General features: G+C 46.5%; 1 protein-coding gene across 4 annotated transcripts in view; it reads left to right on the top strand.

The window, feature by feature from the left end:
• The window catches only part of LOC145358427 (dynamin-1), a 263,584-nt gene that overhangs the window by 97,724 nt on the left and 140,719 nt on the right, over window positions 1-25,141 (top strand). For 2 of the 4 annotated variants that reach the window (XM_080212495.1, XM_080212493.1), the window contains exons 9-10: window positions 4,106-4,173; window positions 20,068-20,206. In XM_080212495.1, the coding sequence (XP_080068621.1) occupies window positions 4,106-4,173; window positions 20,068-20,206 (207 nt within the window). Of the gene's footprint in view, window positions 1-4,105; window positions 4,174-20,067; window positions 20,207-24,898; window positions 25,038-25,141 lie in introns of all 4 variants that reach the window. The other 2 variants (XM_080212496.1, XM_080212494.1) reach the window with 1 other exon arrangement.

Below are 25,141 nucleotides of genomic sequence, written 5' to 3'. Positions count from 1 at the left end.
CCCATTGAAGCGGTGGAGGCTACCTCGTTGAATATGTTTAAGTCATGGGTAGATAGATTTCGATAAGGGAATTAAGGGTTATGGGGAGAAAGCGGGAAAGTGGAATTGATCTACTTCAGATCAGCCATGATCCTATTGAATGGCGGGGCAGGCTCGAGGGGCTAGATGGCCTACTCCTGCTCCTATTTCATATGTTCTTATGTTAAGAAAATTAGAGCACAGGAACAGGCCCTTCGGCCTTCCAAGTCTGCCGACCATGTTGCCCATTTGAACTAAAACCCCCAACTCCTCTAGGATCATATCCCTCTATTCCCATCCTATTCGTGCATTTGTTAAGACACCCCTTAAAAGTCACTATCGTATCTGCTTCCGCTACCTCCCCCAGCAGCAAGTTCAAGAATGGCAGAACCCTTAAGAATTTTGATCGGCAGAGGGATCTGGGTGTACAGGTACACAGGTCACTGAAAGTGACAATACAGGTGGAGAAGGGAGTCAAGAAGGCTTATGGCATTCTTACCTCCATTGGCTGGGGCATTGAGTTTAAAAATTGGCAAGTCATATTGCAACTTTATAGACCTTCAGTTAGGCCACACTTGGGATATAGTGATCAATTTTAACCACCCTCTGCATAAAAAACTTGCCTTGTACATTTCCTTTAAACCTTGCCCCTTGCATCTTAAACCTATGTCCCCCCCGGCAATTGACTCCCCCACCCTGGGAAAAGCTTCTGATTATCCATTCTGTCCATGCCCCCTATAATCCTGTAGACTTCTAACAGGTTGCCCCTCAACCTCCGTCATTCCAGTGAGAACAAACCAAGTTTCTCCAACCTCTCCTCACAACTAATGTGCTCCAGACCAGGCAACATCCTGGTAAATCTTTTCCATGCCCTCTCCAAAGCCTCCACATCCTTCTGGTAGTGTGGCGACCAGAATTGAAAAGTATATTCCAAGGGTGGTCTAACTAAGGGTCTATAAAGCTTCAATATGACTTGCCAATTTTTAAACTCAATGCCCCAGCCCATAAAGGTAAGCATGCCGTATGCCTTCTTGACTACTTTCTCCACCTGTATTGCCACTTTCAGTGACCTGTATACCTGTACACCCAGATCCCTCTGCCTATTAATACTTTTAAGGGTTCTGCCATTTACTGTATATTTCCTATTTGTATTAGACCTTCCAAAATGCATGATCTCACAAGCAGAATGAGTCATCTTTGTCTCTGGGGTCTATGCACTGCACTGTGAAATTCCCTCATAACCTGCCTAACAGATTAGGCAGCAGATTAAACCAACCACTTGGGTGATAGTTGACCCAATGATTTAATTTTTTTTAAAAATTTGATTTATTATCATCACATATTGGGATACAGTGAAAAGTATTGTTTCTTGCACACTATAGAGTCATAGAGGTTTACAGCATGGAAACAGGCCCTTTGGCCCAACTTGTCCATGCCACCCTTTTTTTAAAATCCCTAAGCTAATCCCAACTGCCCACATTTGGCCCATATCCCTCTATACCCATTTTACCCATCTAAATGTTTTTAAAAGAGAAAATTGTACCCGTCTCTTCTACCACCTCTGGCAGCTCGTTCCAGACACTCACCACCCTCTGTGCAAAAAAATTTGCTCCTCTGGACACTTTAGTATCTCTCCCCTCTCACCTTAAACCTATGGCCTAAACCCATACAGACAAAGCATACAGTTCATCGAACGGAAAGGAGAGGGTGCAGAATGTGATGTTACAGTCAAAGCTAGGGTGTAGAGAAAGATCAACTTCATATATGGTAGGTCCATTCAAACGTCTAATGGCAGCAGGGAAGAAGCTGTTGGTATGTGACCTCGGACTTTTGTATTTTTTTCCTGACAGAAGAAGGGGGAAGAGAGAATGTCTGGGGTGCATGGGGTCCTTGATTATGCTGGCTGCTTTCCCGAGGCAGCGGGAAGTGTAGATGGAGTCAATGGACGAGGCTGGTTTGCCTGATGGACTGGGCTGCCTTTGTAGTTTCTTGTGGTCTTGGTGGGAGCAGGCGCCGTACCAAGCTATGATATATCCGGAACGGTGAGAGGGTTAGCACTGATGGAAAGTGTGTTTCTCCGTTGATGTAGTGATATCAGATGAACTTAGTTTGTGCCATTCCAGTTCCAGATCGTGCAATCCATCCATCATTAGTGCTGTGTGTCAGGTTACTTCAAGGAGAAACACCAGATAAAATGATTTGGAATTTAACCTCAGAAGGCTGTGCAGATACATGGATTTGGGCCGGTGTCTGTGGGAGTTTGCACATTCTCCCCGTGATTGCGTGGGTTTTCTCCGGGTGCTCCGGTTTCCTCCCACACCCCAAAAACATGCTCTTAGGCTGATTGGTGTAACAAATTATCCCTAAATTAGTCTCCCCTCAATCTTCCCCAATAGGCGTAGACAAAGGTCATAGGTAGAGGAGGGCACTCATAATGTTAAAATGGCGGCGTGGGCTCGTTGGGCCGAAGGGCCTGTTTCCCGTGCTGTGTTGTTCTTTGTGATGGTCAACCATCTGTAGCCCCCTCGACAAACAGGATTGCTGTGTGTGCAGAAAGGAGGATAAATTAATCCATCTCCAGAGTTGGGATGCCATTAGAATCATAGAATCCCTACAGTGCAGAAAGAGGCCATTCAGCCCATCGAGTCTGCACCAACCACAATCCCATCCAGGACCTATCCACATAACCTCACATATTTACCCTGCTAATCTCCATGATATTAAGGGAGCAACTTAGCATGGCTAATCCACCTAACCCGCACATCTTTGGACTATGGGAGGAAACCGGAGCACCCGGAGGAAACCCATGCAGACACAGGGAGAACGTGCAGACTCCACACAGACAGTGACCCGAGCCAGGAATCAAATCGGGTCCCTGGCGCAGTGAGGCAGCAGTGCTAACCACTGTGCCATCGTGCCACCCCTTATGGGGAAGAGGGCAGAAAAGTGGAGCTGAGGATTTATCAGATCAGATCAGACGTGATCTCATTGAATGCAATAGCTAAAGAAATAGAATATAAAGGTAAGGAAGTATTGTTGCAACTATACAAGGCATTGGTGAGGCCGCACTTGGAGTATTGTACACAGTTTTGGTCCCCTTATTTGAGGAAAGATGTAGTGGCATTGGAGGCAGTTCAGAGGAGGTTCACTAGATTGATTCCAGAGATGAGGGGTTTGTCGTACAGAGGTTGAACAGTTTAGGCCGATACTGTCTGGAATTTAGAAGAATGAGGGGAGATTAAATTGAGGTATACAAGATGATAAAAGATATGGATAAAGTGGACATGGAGCGGATTCTTCCTCTTGTGGGGCATTCTAGGATGAGAGGCCATGGTCTTGGGATAAGAGGTAGCAAATTTAAAACAGAGTTGAGGAGAAACTACTTCTCCCAGAGGGTTGTGAATCTGTAGAATTCGCTACCCCAAAGCACGGTGGATTCTGGAACAATGAGTAAATTTAAGGAGGAGTTAAACAGATTTTTAATTGGTAATGTGTTGAAGGGTTATAGGGAGAAGATAGGAAAATGGGGATGAGGAGCATATCAGCCATGATCGAATGGCGGAGCAGACTCGTGAGGTCGAATGGCCCACTTCTCCTCCCATGTCTTATGATGTTATGGTCTTACAGTCACTGCAAAGGGAAAACATTATGTTGGCCTTTGGGCATCAAACAACGCAAGTGAAATTTCTACGTGTCACTCCACGGTGAAAGGTTTGGTCGATGAATGAGATGATCCTGATGACTTGTAGTGTTAATTAGATCCCAAACTAGATGTTGAAGATGAAACTAGATGCCAATCCTTTTCTCATTGATTGGTTTATTTATTGATACAGGTTTACATATGCTTACCTTCTACCTAGCTCCCCCAGCCGTGTGCCAGCGGTCTCTATTTATAAGTACTCCAGGTATTTGATGCCCTTCTCTTGTGTATCTGGACATTATAATTAGCATGTCATGCATGGCAGAGTATCATCTGTAACGTAGGTACCAGGGGAGAGATTGAAGTTACAATTGGAGTGGGGATTCTTGCTTGCTGTGTGAACGGCCCCATTAAGAATGTCCTCATGTGATTTTTCTTCTGTGACAGATGGAGTTTGATGAGAAGGAGCTGCGACGAGAGATTAGTTACGCCATCAAGAACATCCATGGAATCAGGCATGTATCTGTCAGAACTTTGAGACTATCCAAATTTATTGACTTTCAAGTATATTGAATATCCATTGTACTTAACAGGAGACTTCCACCTTTCCTCTCTCCTTCCCCACCCAACAAGACGCCCCCTTCTCTACTCATTCCCCCCAGAGAAGGGATGTTAACCTTCGGAATCTCCTAAACCTGGTATTGGATTGGGATATGAGGGGGATTGTGAAACAAAGGCCTGAAATGACTCTGTATTGTCTTGACTCCTCCCTGCCGAATGACAGACTCACACCTCCCAGTCATGTGGCAGTACCGTTCTGAGAACACCTACTAGGAGGACGGAGGAGCACCTCAGGGTGACTGTCTCTCCCAATTTGTTTTATCTCTCCCACCATTCTCCCCTGGCCCCCACCGCACTCTCCCCCACCTTCCTTTTGGGGAACCATTTGGTACTTGTTTAGCCAGACCCTCCCATCAGGGAAAGACAGAGAATAAACAAACTCCACCAAGGGTAAAATCACCAGGACCCATTCACTGCCCCTTCCTCACACAAGCGTGGCGAAGCCCCCACTCCCCTCCACTTTCAGCCACCCTGAAAATCGGGAATGTCTAATTGGACCATCACTGAGATTTGTTTTCCCAAATTCCCGAATAGTTTTCCAAGGGGATCGTGACACTTTATAAAGAGTCCAGTTCTGCTTTGTTATTTACAGACTTGAATGTTCGATTTTCACGCCACACCAAGTCCAGTTCTGGAGATGAGTGCCGTCATTATATTTTAAAATATCTGAGTTTGTAAACCTGGTAATAGGAGTAAAATTTGATGGGTGTTACTCAGGTTTCCTTCGCTGCCTTGTAGGGGAGTGGGAGATCTGTTCGTACCAGAGCTCCACTCAATCCTCTCGTTACCTCAGAAAGTAGTTGAGGCCAAAATATTGCTTGCTTCCTGGGAGCAGTTTGATGCAGTGCTTAGGGTGAAGGGGATCAAAGGATATTGGGGGGGGGGGTGGGGGGGGAGAAGGCAGGATCAGGCTATTGAGTTGGAGGATCAGCCATGATCAGAATGAGTGATAGAACAGGCATGAAAGGCTGAATGGTCTTCTCCTCCTCCTATTTTCTGTATTTCCATGAACTGTAGGTGGAATTTAATGGGCTTTCCCATGGTGGTGGCAGGGAGAGGGTAAATTAATTGGGGCAAGAGGGTGTTGAGTGGGGTCTGCAGAGTCTTCCCACTTTTGCCCTTTCCACAGCGGGAAGGATGTGGATCATCTTCTCACTCCATCACCACGTGAGGCCCTAACCGGGGCAATTAATGCAAATTAGAGATGTACAAAATTACGAGGGACATAGAGCCCTACAGTACAGAAAGAGGCCCTTCGGCCCATCGAGTCTGCACCGACCACAATCCCAATATATTTTACCCACTAATCCTACTAACCCATGCATCTCAGGACAGTAAGGGGCAATCTTTTAGCACGGCCAATCAACCTAACCCGCACACCTTTGGACTGATAGGAAGAAACTTTTCCCCTCAGTAAACCCAGGGCACGGATTTAAGGTCAGGGAAAGGAGAATTAGAGGGGATTTGAGGAAAGACCTTTTCGCCCAGAGGGCGGTGGGAGTCTGGAACTCGCTGCGGGAATCCTTGCAACATTTAAGAAGCATTGAGATGAGACTTGAAATGCCACAGCATTCAGGGCAATGGACCAAGTGCTGGAAAAAAGGGATCAGGATAGATAGGTGCTTGATAGCCAGTGCAGCCTCTCTCTGTGCTATAAGACTTGAGAGCCTTATCACACCACCACCACCACAGGCGATGGCTGAGTGGCATTACCGCTAGCCGATTAGTCCAGAAACTCAGCTCATGTTCTGGACACCTGGGTTCGAATCCCACCACGGCAGATGGGTGGTATTTGAGTTCAACAAAAAATACCTGGAATTAAGAATCTACTGATGACCACGAAACCGTTGTCGATTGTGGGAAAAACCTACCTGGTTCAGGATGTGCTTTAGGGAAGGAAATCTGCCGTCCTTAACTGGTCTGGCCTACATGTGGTTGATTCTAAACTGCCCTCTGAATAAGGGCAACTGGGGATGGGCAATAAATGCTGGTCCAGCCAGCGACATCCATGTCCCACGGATGAATAAAAATTTCACCCCAGCACAGGCTTCACTATTTAGGAATCTCGACAGGGAAACCCTGCTGGCGGACTCCCTGACGGTGGGGGGGGTTGATCACCTTTCCAAAGGGACTCAGTACCTGAGTGAGAGACCCGGCACTGGGAAGGTGGAGGAGGCCTCAACTGAGTGCCGCTGCTGTCCTCGTAACTACCCGCACACCCCCCACCACCCCATGACACCCTTCCTGCAATCCCTGTCCTGCTATCTCTCACCGGTGACATGGGTCCCTCGGAGATCCTAGGCCTCTCCCCAGGTATGGCGGTTTACATGGCGCCGCTGCCAGCTCCTGATTGGCTAGCAGCCCTTGGCCGGTTGGACGTCCCTCCATGGGTCCTTGGACGCAGGGAAGACCCCTTGTTAGCCAGTCCAGTGCCTCACTGGCACTTGATTCAGTGAAAAGAAGCATCTTGGGGTTCTCACCAACTCTCCAACCCACAGGCACGATCCATTGCCTCCATTATATTCTGTTCAAAGCGAATCTACCTCAGTGACTCAGGATTGAGTGAGCATGTTGACTTCACAGCTTTATGTCTGGGATCGAATAATTAATACAGGTCTGTTTAACAGTGTAATTCATAGAATCATAGAACCTACAGTGCAGAAGGAGGCCATTTGGCCCATCAAGCTTCCACTGCCAACAATCCCACCCAGGTCTTATCCTTAACATACTTATCCTAAAGGGTAACACTAACTCTAAGGGGCAATTTAACATGGCCAATAAACCTCACCACACACCTTTTGGAGTGTGGGAGGAGACCGGAGCATCCGGAGGAAACCCACGCAGACATGGGGAGAATGTGCAGACTCCACATAGACAGTGACATAACATAAGAACATAAGAAATAGGAGCAGGAGTAGGCCATCTAGCCCTTCGAGCCTGCCCCGCCATTCAATAAGATCATGGCTGATCTGTCGTGGCTCAGTTCCACTTTCCTGCCCTCTCCCCATAACCCTTAATTCCCTTGCCTATCAACCCGCATCTTAAATATATTTAGCAAGGCAGCCTCCACCACTTCAACGGGCAGAGAATTCCAGAGATTCACCACCCTTTGAGTGAAGAAGTTCCTCCTCAGCTCCATTCTAAACCACCCCCCCTTTATCTTGAGGCTGTGCCCTCTAGTCCTACTGTCCTTCCTGAGCAGGAAGAGCCTCTCCACCTCTATCCTATCCATCCCATTCATCATCTTATACGTCTCAATGAGATCTCCCCTCATTCTTCTAAACTCTAACGAGTACAAACCTAGTTTATTCAGCCTCTCCTCATAGTTCAACCCCCTCAACTCCGGCATCAGCCTAGTAAACCTCCTCTGCACTCCCTCCAAGGCCAAAATATCCTTGCGTAAGTGCGGCGACCAAAACTGCGCACAGTACTCCAGCTGCGGCCTCACCAATGCCCTATACAGCTGCAGCAAGACCTCCCTACTTTTATATTCAATCCCCCTCGCTATGAAGGCCAGCATCCCATTCGCCTTCCTGACCACCTGCTGCACCTGCAGGCTGGGTTTTTGCGACTCATGCACAAGGACCCCGAGGTCCCTCTGCACCGTTGCCTGCTGCAGTTTTTCGGTGGAGAGCTAGTTTGGAACCAAAATTGACTTAAGAATACAATGTAACATCACTTCACCGTATTAAAATGGCACTGACACACGAGTGTGTCTAGTTGGTTCGACTTGCTGGTGCATGTTCAGATTTGAAACCCGAGGCCCGAATCAAACCTGGGTCCCTGGCGCTATGAGGCAGCAGTGCTGACAACTGTGCCACTTTGCTGTCCAAAAGTGAAGATGAAGAGGAACAGTGGGTGTTGTAGTAGGAGACATAGACCCAGGCTCTGATCCAATCAGTCTGAAATTCCTTGGGACTAAGGGTTTTATAAATCTCAGTTCACTGTCTTGTGAGCCTAGATGGAAAGCACAAAGCCTGAGATACTGCACTAAAGGCTGAGCTGCCACTTAGCTTTCTGATAAGAACACAGTTGAAGAAACTCTGATATCCCTGATGTTTTGGGTGCTTGCTACTGGAGAATGCTCAATTATTAGTGCCAATTATTCAGAACTCAATCAGGACAAAGCCAATTTGCCTCGGCGTTTAAGGGGAGCTGGTGCAGTACGCAAAGGGGAGAAAGGAGTTGCCGGAAATACTCATTGGGTTGGAGTGTATTGAGGCTGGTGTGGATTAGAAACGTCAGCGCGCACTAGTTAGGCCAAAGGGCCTGTTCCTGTGCAGGTAAAATGCTAGGTGAATGACGCCACAGAGGCAGATGGGGGATAGAAACATAGAAACTAGAAGCAGGAGGAGGCCATTCGGCCCTTTGAGCCTACTCTGCCATACGGCTGATCATCTGGATCTCCAGCTACTGGAGCTTGAGGCTCCATCTAGTGGCAAAGTTGTGAAGCTGCAGGTGTGACTGTTGACAGGTAAATTGATAATGGCATAATAATCCTTGTGCAACATGGAGGCAAGAGAGAGTGGCGCTGTTCCACTTGGAGAAAGGTGTCCAACAAATCTTTGCAGTCTTGTGGAGTCCGTGGGCCATGTCTACGTTTCATATTATAGGCGGTACTCCCACTTTTATTCTCTGAAAAACCTTTTATTGACGTTCTGTTTGCACTTCAGTCCCACACTCCTAGTCAACAGGCACCCGGTGCGGACATGGGGAGACGGAAGGAGGAGGATGTTCTGGTGAACCTGCTCCTGGGCTTAGCCAAACTTGCCATAAGCAGGTCCAAGCAGCAGGCGACCAAGGGGTGGTCCGCCCTGACTGTCTGCCCCTCTATCACGGCTACATTCGGGGCGTCATGGTGGCACAGTGGTTAACACTGCTGCCTCACAGCTCCAGGGACCTGGGTTCGATTCTGGCTTGGGTCACTGTCTGTATGGAGTTTGCACATTCTCCCCATGTCTGCGTGAGCTTCCTCCGGGTGCTCCAGTTTCCTCCCACATTCCAAAGATGTGCGGGTTGGCCATGCGAAGTTGCCCATAGTGTCCTGGGATGTGTAGGTTGGATGGATTAGCAGGGTAAATGTGTGGGTTTGTGGGGATAGGGCCTGGGGTGGGATTGTTGTCAGTACAGACTGGATGGGCTGAATGGCCTCCTTCTTCTCTGTAGGGTTACTATGGTTCTATAGCTTACATTCGCGGTTGGGTGCCCCTGGAGAGGGAGCGTGCGGAGTCCACATGCATCATTGAGGTTTTCCTTGTCTGTTGAGCCCCTCAGGGGCTGGGGTATATCATCGACCCTCTTAATCACGCTCTGATTTGATGTTTTAAGTCTCCTGTGCACTTTTGCTCTAAGTGGTTCCCCCACCCCTTTTTCTAAGACCCTCAATTTATTTCATTCAGTTTATTTGGTTTGCCTAAAAGATGCCTTCACCTGCACACTCGCTGGAAGGAAATTGGGAGCATCCAGCAAAATATAAAATAAAAGTAAGTTACTGCGGATGCTGGAATCTGAAACCAAAAGAAAAAATGCTAGAAATTCTCAGCAGGTCTGGCAACATCTGTAAGGAGAGAAAAGAGCTGATGTTTCGAGTCCAGATGACCCTTTGTCGAAGATAAAAGGCACAGAAAGTGGGAGATATTTATACTGCAGGGTGAGGGAATGGAGGATGAATCATAGCCACAAAAATAAGGGAAAGGCTGCTAATAAGAACATAAGAACATAAGAAATAGGAGCAGGAGTAGGCCATCTAGCCCTTCGAGCCTGCCCCACCATTCAATAAGATCATGGCTGATCTGTCGTGGCTCAGTTCCACATTCCCGCCCTCTCCCCATAACCCTTAATCCCCTCTCCTATCAAAAACCCATCAACCCGCGTCTTAAATATATTTAGCGAGGCAGCCTCCACCACTTCAACGGGCAGAGAATTCCAGAGATTCACCACCCTTTGAGTGAAGAAGTTCCTCCTCAACTCCGTTCTAAACCGCCCCCCCTTTATCTTGAGGCTGTGCCCCCTAGTCCTACTGTCCTTTCTGAGCGGGAAGAGTCTCTCCACCTCTATCCTATCCATCCCATTCATCATCTTATACGTCTCAATGAGATCTCCCCTCATTCTTCTAAACTCTAACGAGTACAAGCCTAATCTATTCAGCCTCTCCTCATAGCTCAACCCCCTCAACTCCGGCATCAGCCTAGTAAACCTCCTCTGCACTCCCTCCAAGGCTAAAATGGCAGCCCATAGAGAGAATATAGGGTGTGAATGGCCAAACAGGAGAGAAACTGAAATCAGAGGGTAAACTGTGACAGATGAAGATGTGGGAGAGAGGGAGCAGATGGGTGGGGGAGAGGTAAAATTGCAAAAAAGGGGGAAAAGGGGAAGCAAATGTAATATATCAATTTGATAAACAGTGGAAGGTTCATGATGTGCACACTCTAAAGTGAGGAAGAGTTTGCTTGATGGAAGTTAGCTCATTGGCTATATCTCCTCTGCTGCAATGTCTAAGGTGCCTGAGTAAGCAACTATTTCAGAGCTGGTGGTAAAATTCCAGTTGATTAGATTCAGCATCAGATCTGTGTGTTGCTGGAAGCTGTCTGCTGCTCATTAATAAAGCTGCCTCTGAATGCAGGCCACTCTCTCTGAGCTCCCCTTCCGGGCAGTGTGAAGTGTCAAGCATGTTGACATACCTGCTCTCTCTCTGTTTCTCTGGCTCTCTCTCCCTCTCTGTTTTGTTGGCTCTCTCTCTCTCTCTCTCCCTCTCACTGTTTTTTTTTCTCTCTCTCTGTTTCTCCCTCTCTCTCTCTCTTTCACTGTTTTTCTCTCTCTCTTTCTGTTTCCCTGGCTCTCTCTCTCTCTGTTTCCCTGGCTTGCTCTCTCTCTCTCTGTTTTGCTGGCTCTCTCTCTGTTTTCCTGGCTCTCTCTCTCTCTCTCACTGTTTTTCTCTCTCTCTCTCTGTTTCTCTGGCTGTCTCTCTCTTTCACTGTTTTTTTCTCTCTCTCTCACTGTTTTTTTCTCTCTCTCTGTTTCTCTCTCTCTCTCTCTCACTCACTGTTTCTCTCTCTCTCTCTTGCTCTCTCTCTCTGTTTCTCTCTCTCTCTTTCTCACTGTTTTTATCTCTCTCTCTGTTTCCCTGGCTCTCTCTCTCTCTGTTTCCCTGGCTCACTCTCTCTCTGTTTTTTTTTCTCTCTCTTTGTTTCCCTGGCTCTCTCTCTCTTTGTTTCCCTGGCTCGCCCTCTCTCTCTCTCTCTCTCTGTTTCTCTGGCTCTCTCTCTCTTTCACTTTTTTTTCCTCCCTCTCTCTCTGTTTCTCTCTCTCTCTCACTGTTTTTCTCTCGCTCTGTTTCCCTGGCTCTCTCTCTTTCTGTTTCCCTGGCGCTCTCTCTCTCTGTTTTGCTGGCTCTCTCTTTGTTTCCCTGGCTCACTGTCTCTCTGTTTCGCTGGCTCTCTCTCTCTTTCACTGTTTTTCTCTCTCTCTCTCTGTTTCCCTGACTCTCTCTCTCTCTCTGTTTCTCCGGCTCTCTCTCTCTCTCACTGTTTTTCTCTCTCTTCCTCTCTCTCTGTTTCTCTCTCTCTCTCACTGTTTTTCTCTCTCTCTCTTTGTTTCTCTCTCTCACTGTTTCTCTCTCTCTCTCTTTCTCTCTCTCTCTCTCACTTTTTTTCTCTCTCTCTCTCTGTTTCCCAGGCGCTGTCTCTCTCTCTCTCTCTCTCTGTTTTGCTGGCTCTCTCTTTGTTTCCCTGGCTCGCTCTCCCTCTGTTTCGCTGGCTCTCTCTCACTGTTTCTCTGGCTATCTCTCTGGTTGTTTTTCTGGCTCTCTCTCTCGCTGTTTCCCTGGTTCTCTCTCTCACTGTTTCCCTGGCTCTCTCTCTCTCGCTGTTTCTCTGGCTTTCTCTCTCTCTGTTTCCCTGGCTCTCTCTCTGCTTCTCTCTGGCTCTCTCTCTTGCTGTTTCTCTGTATCCATCTCTCGTTTCTCTGGCTCTCTCTCGCTATTTCTCCGTCTCTCCCTGTTTCTCTGGCTCTCTCTCTGGCTGTCTGTCTCTCACTGCTTTTTTCTCTCTGTTTCTCTGGCTCTCTCCTCTCTGTTTCTCTGGCGCTCTCTCTCTTTCTGTTTCTCTCTCTCTCTGTTTCTCTCTCTCTCTCTGTTTCTCTGGCTCTCCCACTCTCTCTGTTTCTCTGGCTCTCTCTCTCACTGTTCCTCTGTCTCTCTCTCTCTCTCTTTCTGTTTCTCTCTCTCTCACTGTTTCTCTGGCTGTCTCTCTCTCTCTCTGTTTCTCTGGCTGGAGAGGCTGAATAAACTAGGCTTGTACTCGTTAGAGTTTAGAAGAATGAGGGGAGATCTCATTGAGACATATAAGATGATGAATGGGATGGATAGGATAGAGGTGGAGAGGCTCTTCCCGCTCAGAAAGGACAGTAGGACTAGGGGGCACAGACTCAAGATAAAGGGGGGGCGGTTTAGAACGGAGTTGAGGAGGAACTTCTTCACTCAAAGGGTGGTGAATCTCTGGAATTCTCTGCCTGTTGAAGTGGTGGAGGCTACCTCGCTAAATATTTTTAAGACGCGGGTTGATGGGTTTTTGATAAGTGAGGGGATTAAGGGTTATGGGGAGAGGGCGGGAAAGTGGAACTGAGCCACGACAGATCAGCCATGATCTTATTGAATGGCAGGGCAGGCTTGAAGGGCTAGATGGCCTACTCCTGCTCCTATTTCTTATGTTCTTATGTTTCTCTGTCTCTCTCTCTGGCTCTCTCTCTCTGTTTCTCTGGCTCTCTCTCTGTTTCTCTGGCTCTCTCTCTGTTTCTCTGATGCTCTCTCTCTTGCTGAATCACCAGTGTATGATTTCCTCTCCATTCGCAGCTTCCTGACATTAGCTGGGTTGCTGACAGTGAGTGGAGGTGGCAGTATTAGTTATTTTCTGTTCTGTGCCCCCTGGCATTTGGCTGAGTGAGTGCGGCTGTTGAGCTGGCAGCGAGGTACCCAGCTGTTTTCTCATTTGTACGAGACACGTCTGTCAAGGAGAAAGCTTTCCCCTTCAATTAGCTCCACAAACTGTCCTCTTCTCTGAAAAAGGATGAACTGTTTATTGGAGTTGATTTCCCCGTAAACTCTGGGAGCATGAGGAAAAATTATTAATTTTATTGATAAGCTCATGTGAAGGAGTGTTTAGTCCACATATAAGAATCATAGAATCTGACATTGCAAGAGGAGGCCATTCTGCCCATTGGGTCTGCACCGACTCGCTGACAGAGCATCTTAGCGAGGTCCTCCCCCTGTTCTAGAACAACACAGCATGGGAAACAGGCCCTTCGGCCCAACGAGCCCGCGCCGCCATTTTAACATTAACCTTGTAACCCCATTTACTGTGGCTAATTCTTCTAACCTACATATCTTTGGACACTAAGGGGCAATTTAGTATGGCCAATCCACCTAATCTGCACATCTTTGGGCGCTAAGATATGTGCTCTCATTACCCCATAGGATCCAGCACATCTTTGGACACTAAGATATGTGCTCTCATTACCCCATAGGATCCAGCCTGACCATCAAACATGCTTCACAGACTCCACAACAATCACTGGAGTGTTAAAGTTAATTAATAAATCTGGAATAAAAGTCTTATTGATAACGATCAGGAAATGACTGGATTGTCTTAGAGCCATAGAGTCATAGAGGTTTACAGCATAGAAACAGGCCCTTCGACCCAACTTGTCCATTTTTTTTAAACCCCTAATCTAATCCCAATTGCCCGCATTTGGCCCATATCCCTCCTACCCATGTAACTATCTAAATGCTTTTTAAAAGATAAAATTGTACCCGCCTCTACTACTACCTCTGGCAGCTTGTTCCAGACACTCACCGCCCTTTGTGTGAAAAAATTGCCCCTCTGGACACTTTTGTATCTCTCCCCTCTCACCTTAAACCTATGCCCTCTAGTTTTAGACTCCCTTACCTTTGGGAAAAGATATTTTTTATCTACCATGCCTATGCCCCTTATTATTTTATAGACCTCCATAAGGTCACTGCAAAGAAAAACGTCCCAGTCTATTCAGCCTCTCCTTGTAACTCAATCCATCAAGTCCCGGTAGCATCCTAGTAAATCTTTTCTGCAGTCTTTCTAGTTTAAAAATATCCTTTCCAAAATAGAGCGACGATAGTATTCCAAGTGTGGCCTTACCAATGTCTTGTATGACTTCAACAAGACGTCCCAACTCCTGTATTCAACGTCCTGACCGATGAAACCAAGCATGCCGAATGCCTTCTTCACCACTCTGTCCATCTGTGACTCCACTTTCAAGGAGCTATGAGCATGAACACCTTATTTAGAAATAAATTGCCATTTGTTTTACTAATGCCTTTTGGTGAAGGAATCTCTGTCCTTACCCGATCTGGCCTACACATGACTCCAGTCCCACAGCAACATTATTGATTCATTTTGCTCCTCAGTTTTATGGGTAATTTGGGTCAAGCAATGAACGCTGGAGTGAATATTTTTTAAAAAGAAGCTCTGAAAATCCATTATTTAGTGTCGTACACAGAATTCATGTTTCCCTCCTGTCCGTGATCAATGTGCTTTGTATGTGAGGGGTATACGTATTCTTATCCTCAGAGCGATTGTCCCAGTTTAAATAAATCCAGCCACAAGTAAAGAATAAAGAAAATTACAGCACAGGAACAGGTCCTTCAGCCCTCAAAGCCTGTACCAACGATGCTGCCCGTCTGAACTAAAACCCCCTACCTTTCCCGGGACCATATCCCTCCATTCCCATCCTATTCATGTATTTGTCACCCCTTAAAACTCACTATCGTATCTGTTTCCACTACCTCCCCCAGCAGCAAGCTCCAGGCACCCTCCATCCTCTGTGTAAAAAACTTGCCTCATACATCTCCTTTGCCCCTCGCACCTTAAACCTATGCCCCCTCATAATTGACTCTTCCACCCTGAGAAAAAGCTTCTGACTATCCATTCTGTCCATGCCTCTCATAATCTTGTAGGCTTCTATCAGGTCACCCTCTCAATCTCCGTCATTCCAGTGAGAACAAGCCAAGTTTCTCCAACCTCTCCTCGTAGCCAATGCCCTCCAAACCAGGCAACATCCTGATAAACCTTTCCTGTACCTCGCCAAGAGTTTTTGAGAGTTTAAAAATAACAAAATTTAGTTCTTATTCCACGCTTGCCCCAGAGGTTTATACATGGGATATCTCACTCACTTGACTCATCCACACCATCACTCACACAAATATTAGAAACTGGTTAAGAAAGTGTAATTGTCTCAGATTCCCTTTTTGTGGCAGGCCTGTAGTCTCTGGGATGAGTTGATGCTTTTAGTTGAAGGAGAGTTGTAAATAGAGGATTCTCAGTAAATAGGAGGTTGGTTCTCAGGTGAGTTGGGATGATTCCCTCCTCCCCCCAACTTTCAGGGTATTGCTGTTAATCCTTGGTTGCGTAGTTGACTTTCAGCTGGTTCAGTGTCATTCCTGACAGACAGGCTGATGGAACTCTCTTCCTCTAAGCAGCTTTTTCACGTGACGTGTATAAGTCCAAAGAAAGGTAGGATGTGGATTATCCATCCTGCGTTGTCATTTGACACTTCATCTTACTTCCTTTTATTCATCCTACTTTGGATGAGAAACCCCCATAATACAATCTAAGCTCAATGACATTCATCTAACACGGTTCGAATTTCAATGTTTCTTTTGTCCATAGTAAAACAGAAAGATGAGCAGATGTACTTGTTCTGTTGTTGATTGTCCATCCTTAAACAAAGAGATGTGTGAATCCCCTGGATGGCTGTGGATGACTGACCACACTTACTTACGTCTGTGCTTGAATCGTAGAAACCCTACAGTGCACAGGAGGTCATATGGCCCATCGAGTCTGCACCAACCACAATCCCACCCAGGCCCTATCCCCATAACCGCACGTAATTACCTTGCTAATCCCCCTGACACTAAGGGGAAATTTAGCATGGCCAATCAACCTAACCCGCACAGCTTTGGACTTTGGGAGGAAACTGGAGCACCCGGGGGGAACCTGCGCAGACATGGGGAGAACGTGACTCAAGCCGGGGATTGAATCCAGTGCTCCTGGAGCTGTGAGGCAGCAGCACTAATCACTGTGCCAACATGCTGCCCCACTGAGAATGAGCCCAGAGTAGCAAAAGGCATGTGACTTGCAGTGTCCACTTTAACAGACTCATGGTCTAAAGTTTGAAAAACACTGCCTGAAAACTCATAATATGCAGGGACATCGCATAAGAAATGGTTGCAAAAGGAATAACTGAACTAAACAAAACGCAAAGTAAGGAAGTGTGAGCCCCAATGCCCTCAGCATGTTATTACTCACAGCCTGCTATCAATCTCAGTATAAGATGCCTGTGGTTTTGCCACATGCTGGGGAAAGAGCTTCCATCATGGCGATGTGCCATTTTTAATGAATTAAAGACTTTTCCATTGTTGAATATTTTTGTGGGTGGGATGGGAGGGAGACGGAATGATCTCTGTGTTGTGGTTGAGACTGGGGAGTTAGCCAGGTTTCCATGGTGATCGTGGGGGAGGGGCTGATCACACTCTCATTCCGTGTGTTTACAGCCAGTGAGAGACCAATCTTTTCCAAATTCGCGTTAGGTCCACCACGTCTCCAAGAATTGAAGATTTAGTCTTCAGGTCACCTGGAGATCAAAGCCTGGGCAAAACGTTCAAATTGGTTTCTGTTCATTGACGCTTCTGTTTGCTTGTGAAAGTCTTGGAGATGTAACAACGAAGGCTGCCTGACGGATAAGTCAAAATTCATCTAATTGGGTGATGAACAGCCTTTTGTCTTTCTCGTTGGTCAATGGGAAGGTTAGGATGGGCCAATGGTGAAAGCATGGAGGTGGGGCAGCTGTAGGTAGGTGGTCATGTGATGAAAACTCGAGAAATACATTCAACTGGAGTTGGTAACGCTTACTTATTAAGTGTTGCCGGATTTGGCAACACTTAGTCCTGGGTACGGAGGTCTTGTGGCCCAGTGAGTGATGTCCCTGTTTCTGAGACAGACGCTCCGGGTTTGAGGCCCAACCCAGGATTTGATGGTCAAGAAAAGTGTTTTCAGAACACGGGCAAACAAAGTTAAGCGTTAACTGTCCAACACACATGCACCAAAGGCAAGTGGTAAGAGTGGGAGAAATTCCTGGTTAATTGTATGATGGAAAGAATGTTAGAGCCTCCACCATCACCAATCCTAGCCCCACACAAGGCAGACACTGCAACTTGAACACCAAGGAACCTGTAACACACTGCCACCACTCATGGACAGTCAGGCCAAAATTCTCTGGCCGTTCATTCCAGCGGGATTTTCCAGTCCAATGGAATTGATGGGAAATCCTGTTGAGAGTGGCGGGACCAGAAGATTTTGCCACCAAAGAGTGGTGTACCACCTCCCACAGCCAAGAAAGACATGGCTGGGAGGGCCAGAGAATCCGCTCTTAGTTTCAGGTGCTCCAGAGATGTGAGATTATCACTCCTCCTCATTTAAGCTACAGTAGGGGTTGACTAAGTTCCAGCTCCTAGTGCATCATTACTGTGGGTGTTTATTAAAGCTCAAAGCTGATGTACAGACAATGTGTAAATGAAGCAGGGACATCACTCACTGGGCCACAAGACCTCCATACCCAGGACTAAGTGTTGCCAATTCCGGTTAAATGTATTTCTAGAGTTTATATCACATGACCACAGCTGCCTCAACTCCATGTTTTCACCGTTGGCCCATCCTCACCTTCCCATTGGCCAATGAGAAAGACAAAACACTTTTCGTTACCCAGTTGGATGTATCCTGACTTGTGGTCATTTTCCCATCTCCAATGTAATACTGAACTCTACGGAGCTTGGCTGATCCTGGCTACAATTGATCTTTACTCATCTCCGTGATAAGTTTCTGATTTAGGCCATAAGACCATTAGATATAGGAGCAGAATTAGGCCATTCGGCCCATCGAGTCTGCTCTGCCATTCAATCATGGTTGATAAGTTTCTCAATCCCATTCTCCCGCCTTTTGCCCGTAACCTTACCAATCAAGAACTTATCTATCTCTGTCTTAAATACACTCAATGACGGCCTCCACAGCCTTCTGTGGCAATGAGTTCCACAGATTCACCATCATGTAACTAAAGAAATTCCTCCTCATCTGAGTTCTAAAGGATCGTCCCTTTACTCTGAGGCTGTGCCCTCGGATCCTAGTTTCTCCCACTAATGGAAACATCTTCCCCATGTCCACTTTATCCAGGCCTTTCATTATTCTGTAAGTTTCAATGAGATTGCCCTTCATCCTTCCAAACTCCATCGGGTACAGCTCCAGAGTCCTCAAACGCTCCTTGTACACCAAGTTTTTAATTCCCAGGATCATTCTTGTGAACCTCCTCTGGACCCTCTCCAAGGCCAGCACATCGTCCCTTAGATAAGGGGTTCAAAATTGCTCCCAATACTCCAAATGTGGTCTGACTAGAGCCTTATGTAGCCTCAGCAGTACATCTCTGCTTTTGTAAGCTTGTCCTCTCATTTCCTAACTATCAGGTCAACGATGGGCAGAAGGGCCACTTCTGGCACTGTGAAACTCCCTATGAACTGAGGCAGGGCTCAAAGCAAATCAAACCTTCTACCCATTCTTCATTCTTTATGAAGAAATTACTTCATATTGTTGTTACGCTTAACAAAATATTGACTTTGAACCTCTGAAGGCCTTAGGGGGTTCCGTCTGACCCAGGTTGAGGCCTCTTGCTGCCTGCAAAGGTTCCTCGGTCAAACCCGTTTGGCTACGTGTCGAAGTGAGTGCGGGGAGACATGAGGAGAATGCTTAAAGATTAGAATCCGGTACAGGTCGTCTACCTCAGTAACTGAGGGGATGGACATTGAGGAGATTGGTGAGGCTGCAGCTGGAGTACTGTGTGCAGTTTTGGTCGCCGCACTTACGCAAGGATATTTTGGCCTTGGGGGGAGTGCAGAGGAGGTTTACTAGGCTGATACCGGAGTTGAGGGGGTTGAGCTATGAGGACAGGCTGAATAAACTAGGCTTGTACTCGTTAGAGTTTAGAAGAATGAGGGGAGATCTCATTGAGACGTATAAGATGATGAATGGGATGGATAGGATAGAGGTGGAGAGACTCTTCCCACTCAGAAAGGACAGTAGGACTAGGGGGCACAGCCTCAAGATAAAGGGGAGGCGGTTTAGAACGGAGTTGAGGAGGAACTTCTTCACTCAAAGGGTGGTGAATCTCTGGAATTCTCTGCCCGTTGAGGTGGTGGAGGCTGCCTCGCTAAATATTTTTAAGACGCGGGTTGATGGGTTTTTGATAGGAGAGGGGATTATGGGTTATGGGAAGAGGGCGGGAAAGTGGAACTGAGCCACGACAGATCAGCCATGATCTTATTGAATGGCGGGGCAGGCTCGAAGGGCTAGATGGCCTACTCCTGCTCCTATTTCTTATGTTCTTATGTTATGTTCTTATGAGAATAGAAAGTGTAATGGGAGCGGTTCTGAGGCTACATTTCTCCATGGTGTGGATGACATTCAATTCTGTACCTAACTCATACTGTACCCACTTGAAGCTGACTCCAGTTGTTAAAACAAAAGTGTTCCATTCCCCCCTGGAGAGTTCACCAACACGGGAGAAACAAAAAGACTCGATGGGAATCAAGTGACCTCTCGAGAATTCTGTTGTCCAAATTAGGGTCTCTTTATTTTCTAACACTGTGATTCTTTTTTTTTGAAACAAAAACCAAGATGATTGTTCAATACTTTGATGTTTTTTGCTCACTTTGATAGAACGGGTCTTTTCACTCCTGATATGGCCTTTGAAACAATTGTGAAAAAGCAGATCTTGAAGATTAAAGAGCCCTGCCTCAAATGTGTGGACATGGTTATCAATGAGTTAATCAGTACGGTTAGGCAGTGTACCAAGAAGGTAATTTGCTATGTCACAGAGTCCTGAAAACTTGCTGCCTGCACCTACGATCTTCAGAAGGTTCTCTGCGGAGTGGGCTTTCGATGTTTGGGCTTAGTGACTGACAGTAATCTGGCTGCAAGGCATTAGTTAATGTTTAGCACGCGTGCTCTCTCGCATACACACACCCATAAACACACACACAGCACCGCCTCTTCATTAATACACACCTTCCTTTCCAGATATAAAATTAACCTCCAATTTTTTAACAGAAAGGTTTGATTAATACTGATTTGCTTCTAAACGAAAGGAACTGAATGTAAGCGTGAGCGGTGCTTTGATCCGAGCTTTCCTAACGAGCCCCCTTTATCTGCTATTTGCACCACAATAACTTGCGTTGCTGTAGCGCCTTTCCGAGGTCAGTAAAACCTCCCAAGTCGCTTTGTGAGAGAACAACCATTGACACCCAATTGAAGGAGGAGATGGAGGGGCGGCGTTTGGTCAAAGGGGCAGGTTGTGAGGAGGGCGTGAGGGTAGGAGTCGATGCCTACTGGTATTATTGCTAGACTACTAATCCAGAAACTCAGCTAATGTTCTGGGGACTCAGGTTCAAATCCCGTCACGGCAGATGATGGGATTTGAATTCAATAAAAAATATCTGGAATTAAGAATCTACTGATGACCACGAAACCATTGTTTCAAAAACCCACCTGGTTCTCTTTAGAGAAGGAAATCTGCCGTCCTTACCTGGTCTGGCCTACATGTAACTCCAAAGCCACAACAATGTGGTTGACTCTCACCTGCCCTCTCAACAAGGGCAATTAGGAATGGGTAATAAGTGCTGACCCAGCCAGCAACGCCCACGTCCCACAAATGAATGAAAAGAACCAAAAATTGACGCTGGAGTGAAGCTGGAGACAGAGGGACGGATGCCCAAGATTGTTTGAAGAGGCAGGTTTTGAGGAGGGGAAGAGGTGAAGATCTCTTGAGGTAAGAAATTCCTGGCAGGAAATGGGAGTGCGCGGGATGTCAGAGCAGGAGGAATGGGGTGGAACAAGGCAGTGGGGGGTGCGGGGAATATGAACCAAGCGTGCACAGACCACAAAGGAACATTTGCAAACACAATTTGGGAGTCATTTACTCATTTAGCATTCACTGGGTCAAGTTTTACATCATCTTGATTTTTCTCCTTCAAACAAGACCAGTTGAGCCATGTTACTTCGCACTCTAAGTCCAAACACCTTGTAACAGCTGTTTACACTCCAAAGTACCAGCTGGAAATAACATGGCATGTCATGCACTATTTTGATAACAGTTCAGCATGGGGATGAAGTGGCAAAGGAAGAAGCCTAAAAGTAGGCCTCAAATTGGGACATGGTGATTATGGCGGCTGACTTGGGAAAGGTTCACAAACTGGACTGAGGAATGTGACAGGGCATGAAATCATGGCACAGTTCTGATATTTGCTTTGATTTTGTTGAAACCTTCAGAACTAACCTCAGAGCACAAAACAGGGGAGGTGGGGGAGGGGAGGGCAGAATTGGGAATCTTTGGGGGAAGGGACAGTAAGGAATTGGATCCTTTATCCTCAGACTTTCAAACTTATCAGAGTGGCTGCTCCAAAGCGTGGATGGACCCCCTCCCCTCTCCTTCCCCATCAAGTTATTGAGTCAGGAACTGTCTCGGGAGTTCTTTACTTGACCCTGGTTTTCAGCTGATGCTAACTTTGGGTTTGAAATAGCACGTGACTGCACCTGTAAAGACGGTGGCTTCCTGGATTTCATCGAGGGATGTGGGTGCGGGTCCCTGACAAACAAGTATTTAACGGTCAGCTACTCTATCGCCCCAGCCGGCTGGAGAGCCGTTTGCGCGGTATTTTTACGGTGAATTGGGTTGGGCAGCGCTGCAGGTAGTCACTCCCACCTGGACTGAGCTTGTGGTCATCTCGACAGGCTGACCCGCACTGATATGACTTTGAGCAGGGTGTGGGTACTTTGGTATTGTACAAGAGAACAGAGGTCTAAAAACGCTCCCTTTTATGGATATTATTGTCATTTGATTTAATTTATTATTGTCACATATACAGTGAAAAGTATTGTTTCTTGTACATTGTACAGAAAAAGCATATCGTACATAGAGAAGGAAAGGAGAGAGTGAAGAATGTAATGTTAGTCATAGCTAGGGTGTAGAGGAAAATCAGGTTAATATATGGTCGATCCATTCAAAAGAGAGGAATATATAATTGTTGCAATGTATGGGATCATTCCTCAAATATTAGACATTACTATCCATCGTCATGCCTTTTAATGAAGTTCCCCAATCTATCTTAGCCAAGTCACCCTTCATGTCTTCATAGTTTCCTTTGTTCATGTTTAGGACCCTAGTTTCAGATCGGAATTCTTCACTTGCCATCCCAGTGAAGAATTCTGTCATGTTATGATCACTCTTCCCTGAAGAACCCTGCACAACAAAATTACTAATTATCCTCTTCTCAATAGCACAATACCAAATTTAGGACAGCCTGTTCCATACAACTGTAAGCTATAGGAGCACAATTCGGCCATTCAGCCCATTGAGCCTGCTCCACCATTAGTCATGGTTGATAAGTTTTTCAACCCCATTCTCCCACCTTTTCCCCATAGCCTTTGATCCCCTTGACAATCAAAAACCTAGCTATCCCTGTCTTAAACACACTCAATGACCTGGCCTCCACAGCCCTCTGTGGTAATGAATTCCACAGATTCACCACCCTCTGGTTGAAGAAATTCCTCCTCATCTCGGTTCTAAAGGGTCATCTCTTTACTCTGAGGCTGTGCCCTCAGATCCTTGTCTCTCCCACTAATGGAAATATCTTCCCTGCGTCCACTCTATCCAGGCCTTTCAGTATTCTGTAAGTTTCAATGAGATCCCCCCCTCGTCCTTCTAAACTCCAACGGATACAGACCCAGAGACCTCAACCGCTCCTCATATGTCAGACTTTTCATTCCTGGGATCACTCCCGTGAACCTCCTCTGGACCCTTTCAAAGGCCGGCACATCCTTCCTTAGATACAGGGCCCAAAACTACTCACAATATTCCAATGTGATCTGACTAGAGCCTTATAAGCCTCAGAAGTACATCTCTGCTTTTGTATTCTAGTCCTTCGAAAGGAAAGCTAATGATTTGCCTCCCTAACTACCAACTTAACCTGCAAATTAACCTTAAGAGAACCCTGCACTAGGACTCCCAAGTCACTTTGCCCTGCCCAGTTCTGAATTCTCTCCCTAGTTGGTACTGGTGTGAAAACCATCTTGTACACACTCCAGGAATTCATCCAGACATTGTGGGATTGTTAGTAATCTGGTCTGCCCAATCTATGTGTAGGTTAAAATTTTCTAAGCCAATATTCTTTCTCAAATCTCTAAATAAATCCATGAGTCTGTTGAAGAGAGTGGGTAGGAAATTTGGGCAGATTAAAATGTGAGGATTGCGAGGGGCAGAGTGTCTGTACTGTGCGCTGCACAGGGGGAGTATATTTATAGATCATCCCAGAGTAAACATCAGCTTCTTGAACAATGCCAGACATCCAAGCGTTGATGCTCCTTTCTGCTATATGTTGTGTTTATTTGTTATCAATTAAATGCTGCCGTGTAACGGAATATTGGGGCAGGTGGTCATAAGCTTGGCGAGTTGTAAGGAGCACCTTAAGGTTGACAGAGAGGTGGAGTGGCTGGAGGAGAGAATTAAAATAATAGAATATCTCCATGCTCACAATTAGCTTTGATCTTGGACTGGGATGGGCACAGTAAGAAGTCTCACAACACCAGGTTAAAGTCCAACAGGTCTATTTAGAATCACAAGCTTACGGAGCACTGTTCCTTCATCAGGTGGGTCACCGGAGGATGGAGCAGCGCTCCGAAAGCTCGTGATACCAAGTAAACCTGTTGGACTTTAACCTGGTTGTTATATGACTTCTTTCTGTGCACAATTAGCTTAACAGTGGCCCAGTAATCTCACTGAACTACCAAGGTGTGTCCCAGGAGGGAGAATGGCTGCTGACGATGTCAAAAGAAGCTCTGACGTCAAGTCGATGATTGAGGTGAAGAAGCCAAATTTAGTACCAGTGCGGATCCCTGAGGTAGTGTGGCATAGGGCCAAAGGAGGGCAGCATAACATGGCATTGACAGTTATGGGGATGCCTCCTCTTGCTAATGGTATTGACTGATACTTAGCTCTAATCTTGGGACTGACGTCACTGGACGGCTAGTTGGGCTGTTGACCACAATGCAGGCTAGTGCCGGTTTGTAGCTGAAATTCCTGCCCACCCGCTACGGGTCTAACGAAATTATTTTGTGCATTATTGACTGGTGGTTTTGAGATGAGTTGAGTGGATCCCTTGGTGAGGCAACAAAACTTTAAAATGGCTTCCAATTCTGAATCGAGCACCTGATCGCTCCCCGGCCACAGTTGAAAGGCTCCCAATTTTATTATGCATTCAGTTTCCCGATATGTTGAGTACTTGTTTGTCGGTTGGAAGCTGTACTTCCCTCTCTCCTTTACCCTCCTCCCTCCTCCCTGCCCCTCATTCCCTCCTCTGGTTTGAAAGCCTTTGTAGGTAACCAAGGTCTTACTCTTCCTTTTGCTTTATGTCCTCCCTCCATGTCTTCATCCACACCCTGCTGCTCCTCACCTTCTCCCTCCTTGTTGTCATTTTCCTCCCACGATGCAATGCAGAACTGGGCTCTTCACCCCTGACCTTGCTTTTGAGGCTATAGTGAAAAAGCAGATCCAAAAGCTGAAGGAGCCATGCTTGAAGTGCGTAGATATGGTGGTGAGCGAACTCACTGGCACCATCAGAAAGTGTACCGAAAAGGTAAAAGGTCAAACCCTTCTCTATGACCCCTGCCCTTGCTCCATTAACTTATTTAACTCAGAGAAAAAAAAAGTTAAAATGGTGCCTTTTTCATTTTAAGGCAA

The sequence above is a fragment of the Carcharhinus amblyrhynchos genome, chromosome 25, assembly GCF_965287045.1.
Source record: "Carcharhinus amblyrhynchos chromosome 25, sCarAmb.v2.hapA, whole genome shotgun sequence".
Lineage (NCBI taxonomy): Eukaryota > Metazoa > Chordata > Chondrichthyes > Carcharhiniformes > Carcharhinidae > Carcharhinus > Carcharhinus amblyrhynchos.
Note: the sequence above shows the minus strand (reverse complement) of the source record. Positions and strands in the feature narration are given on the sequence as shown.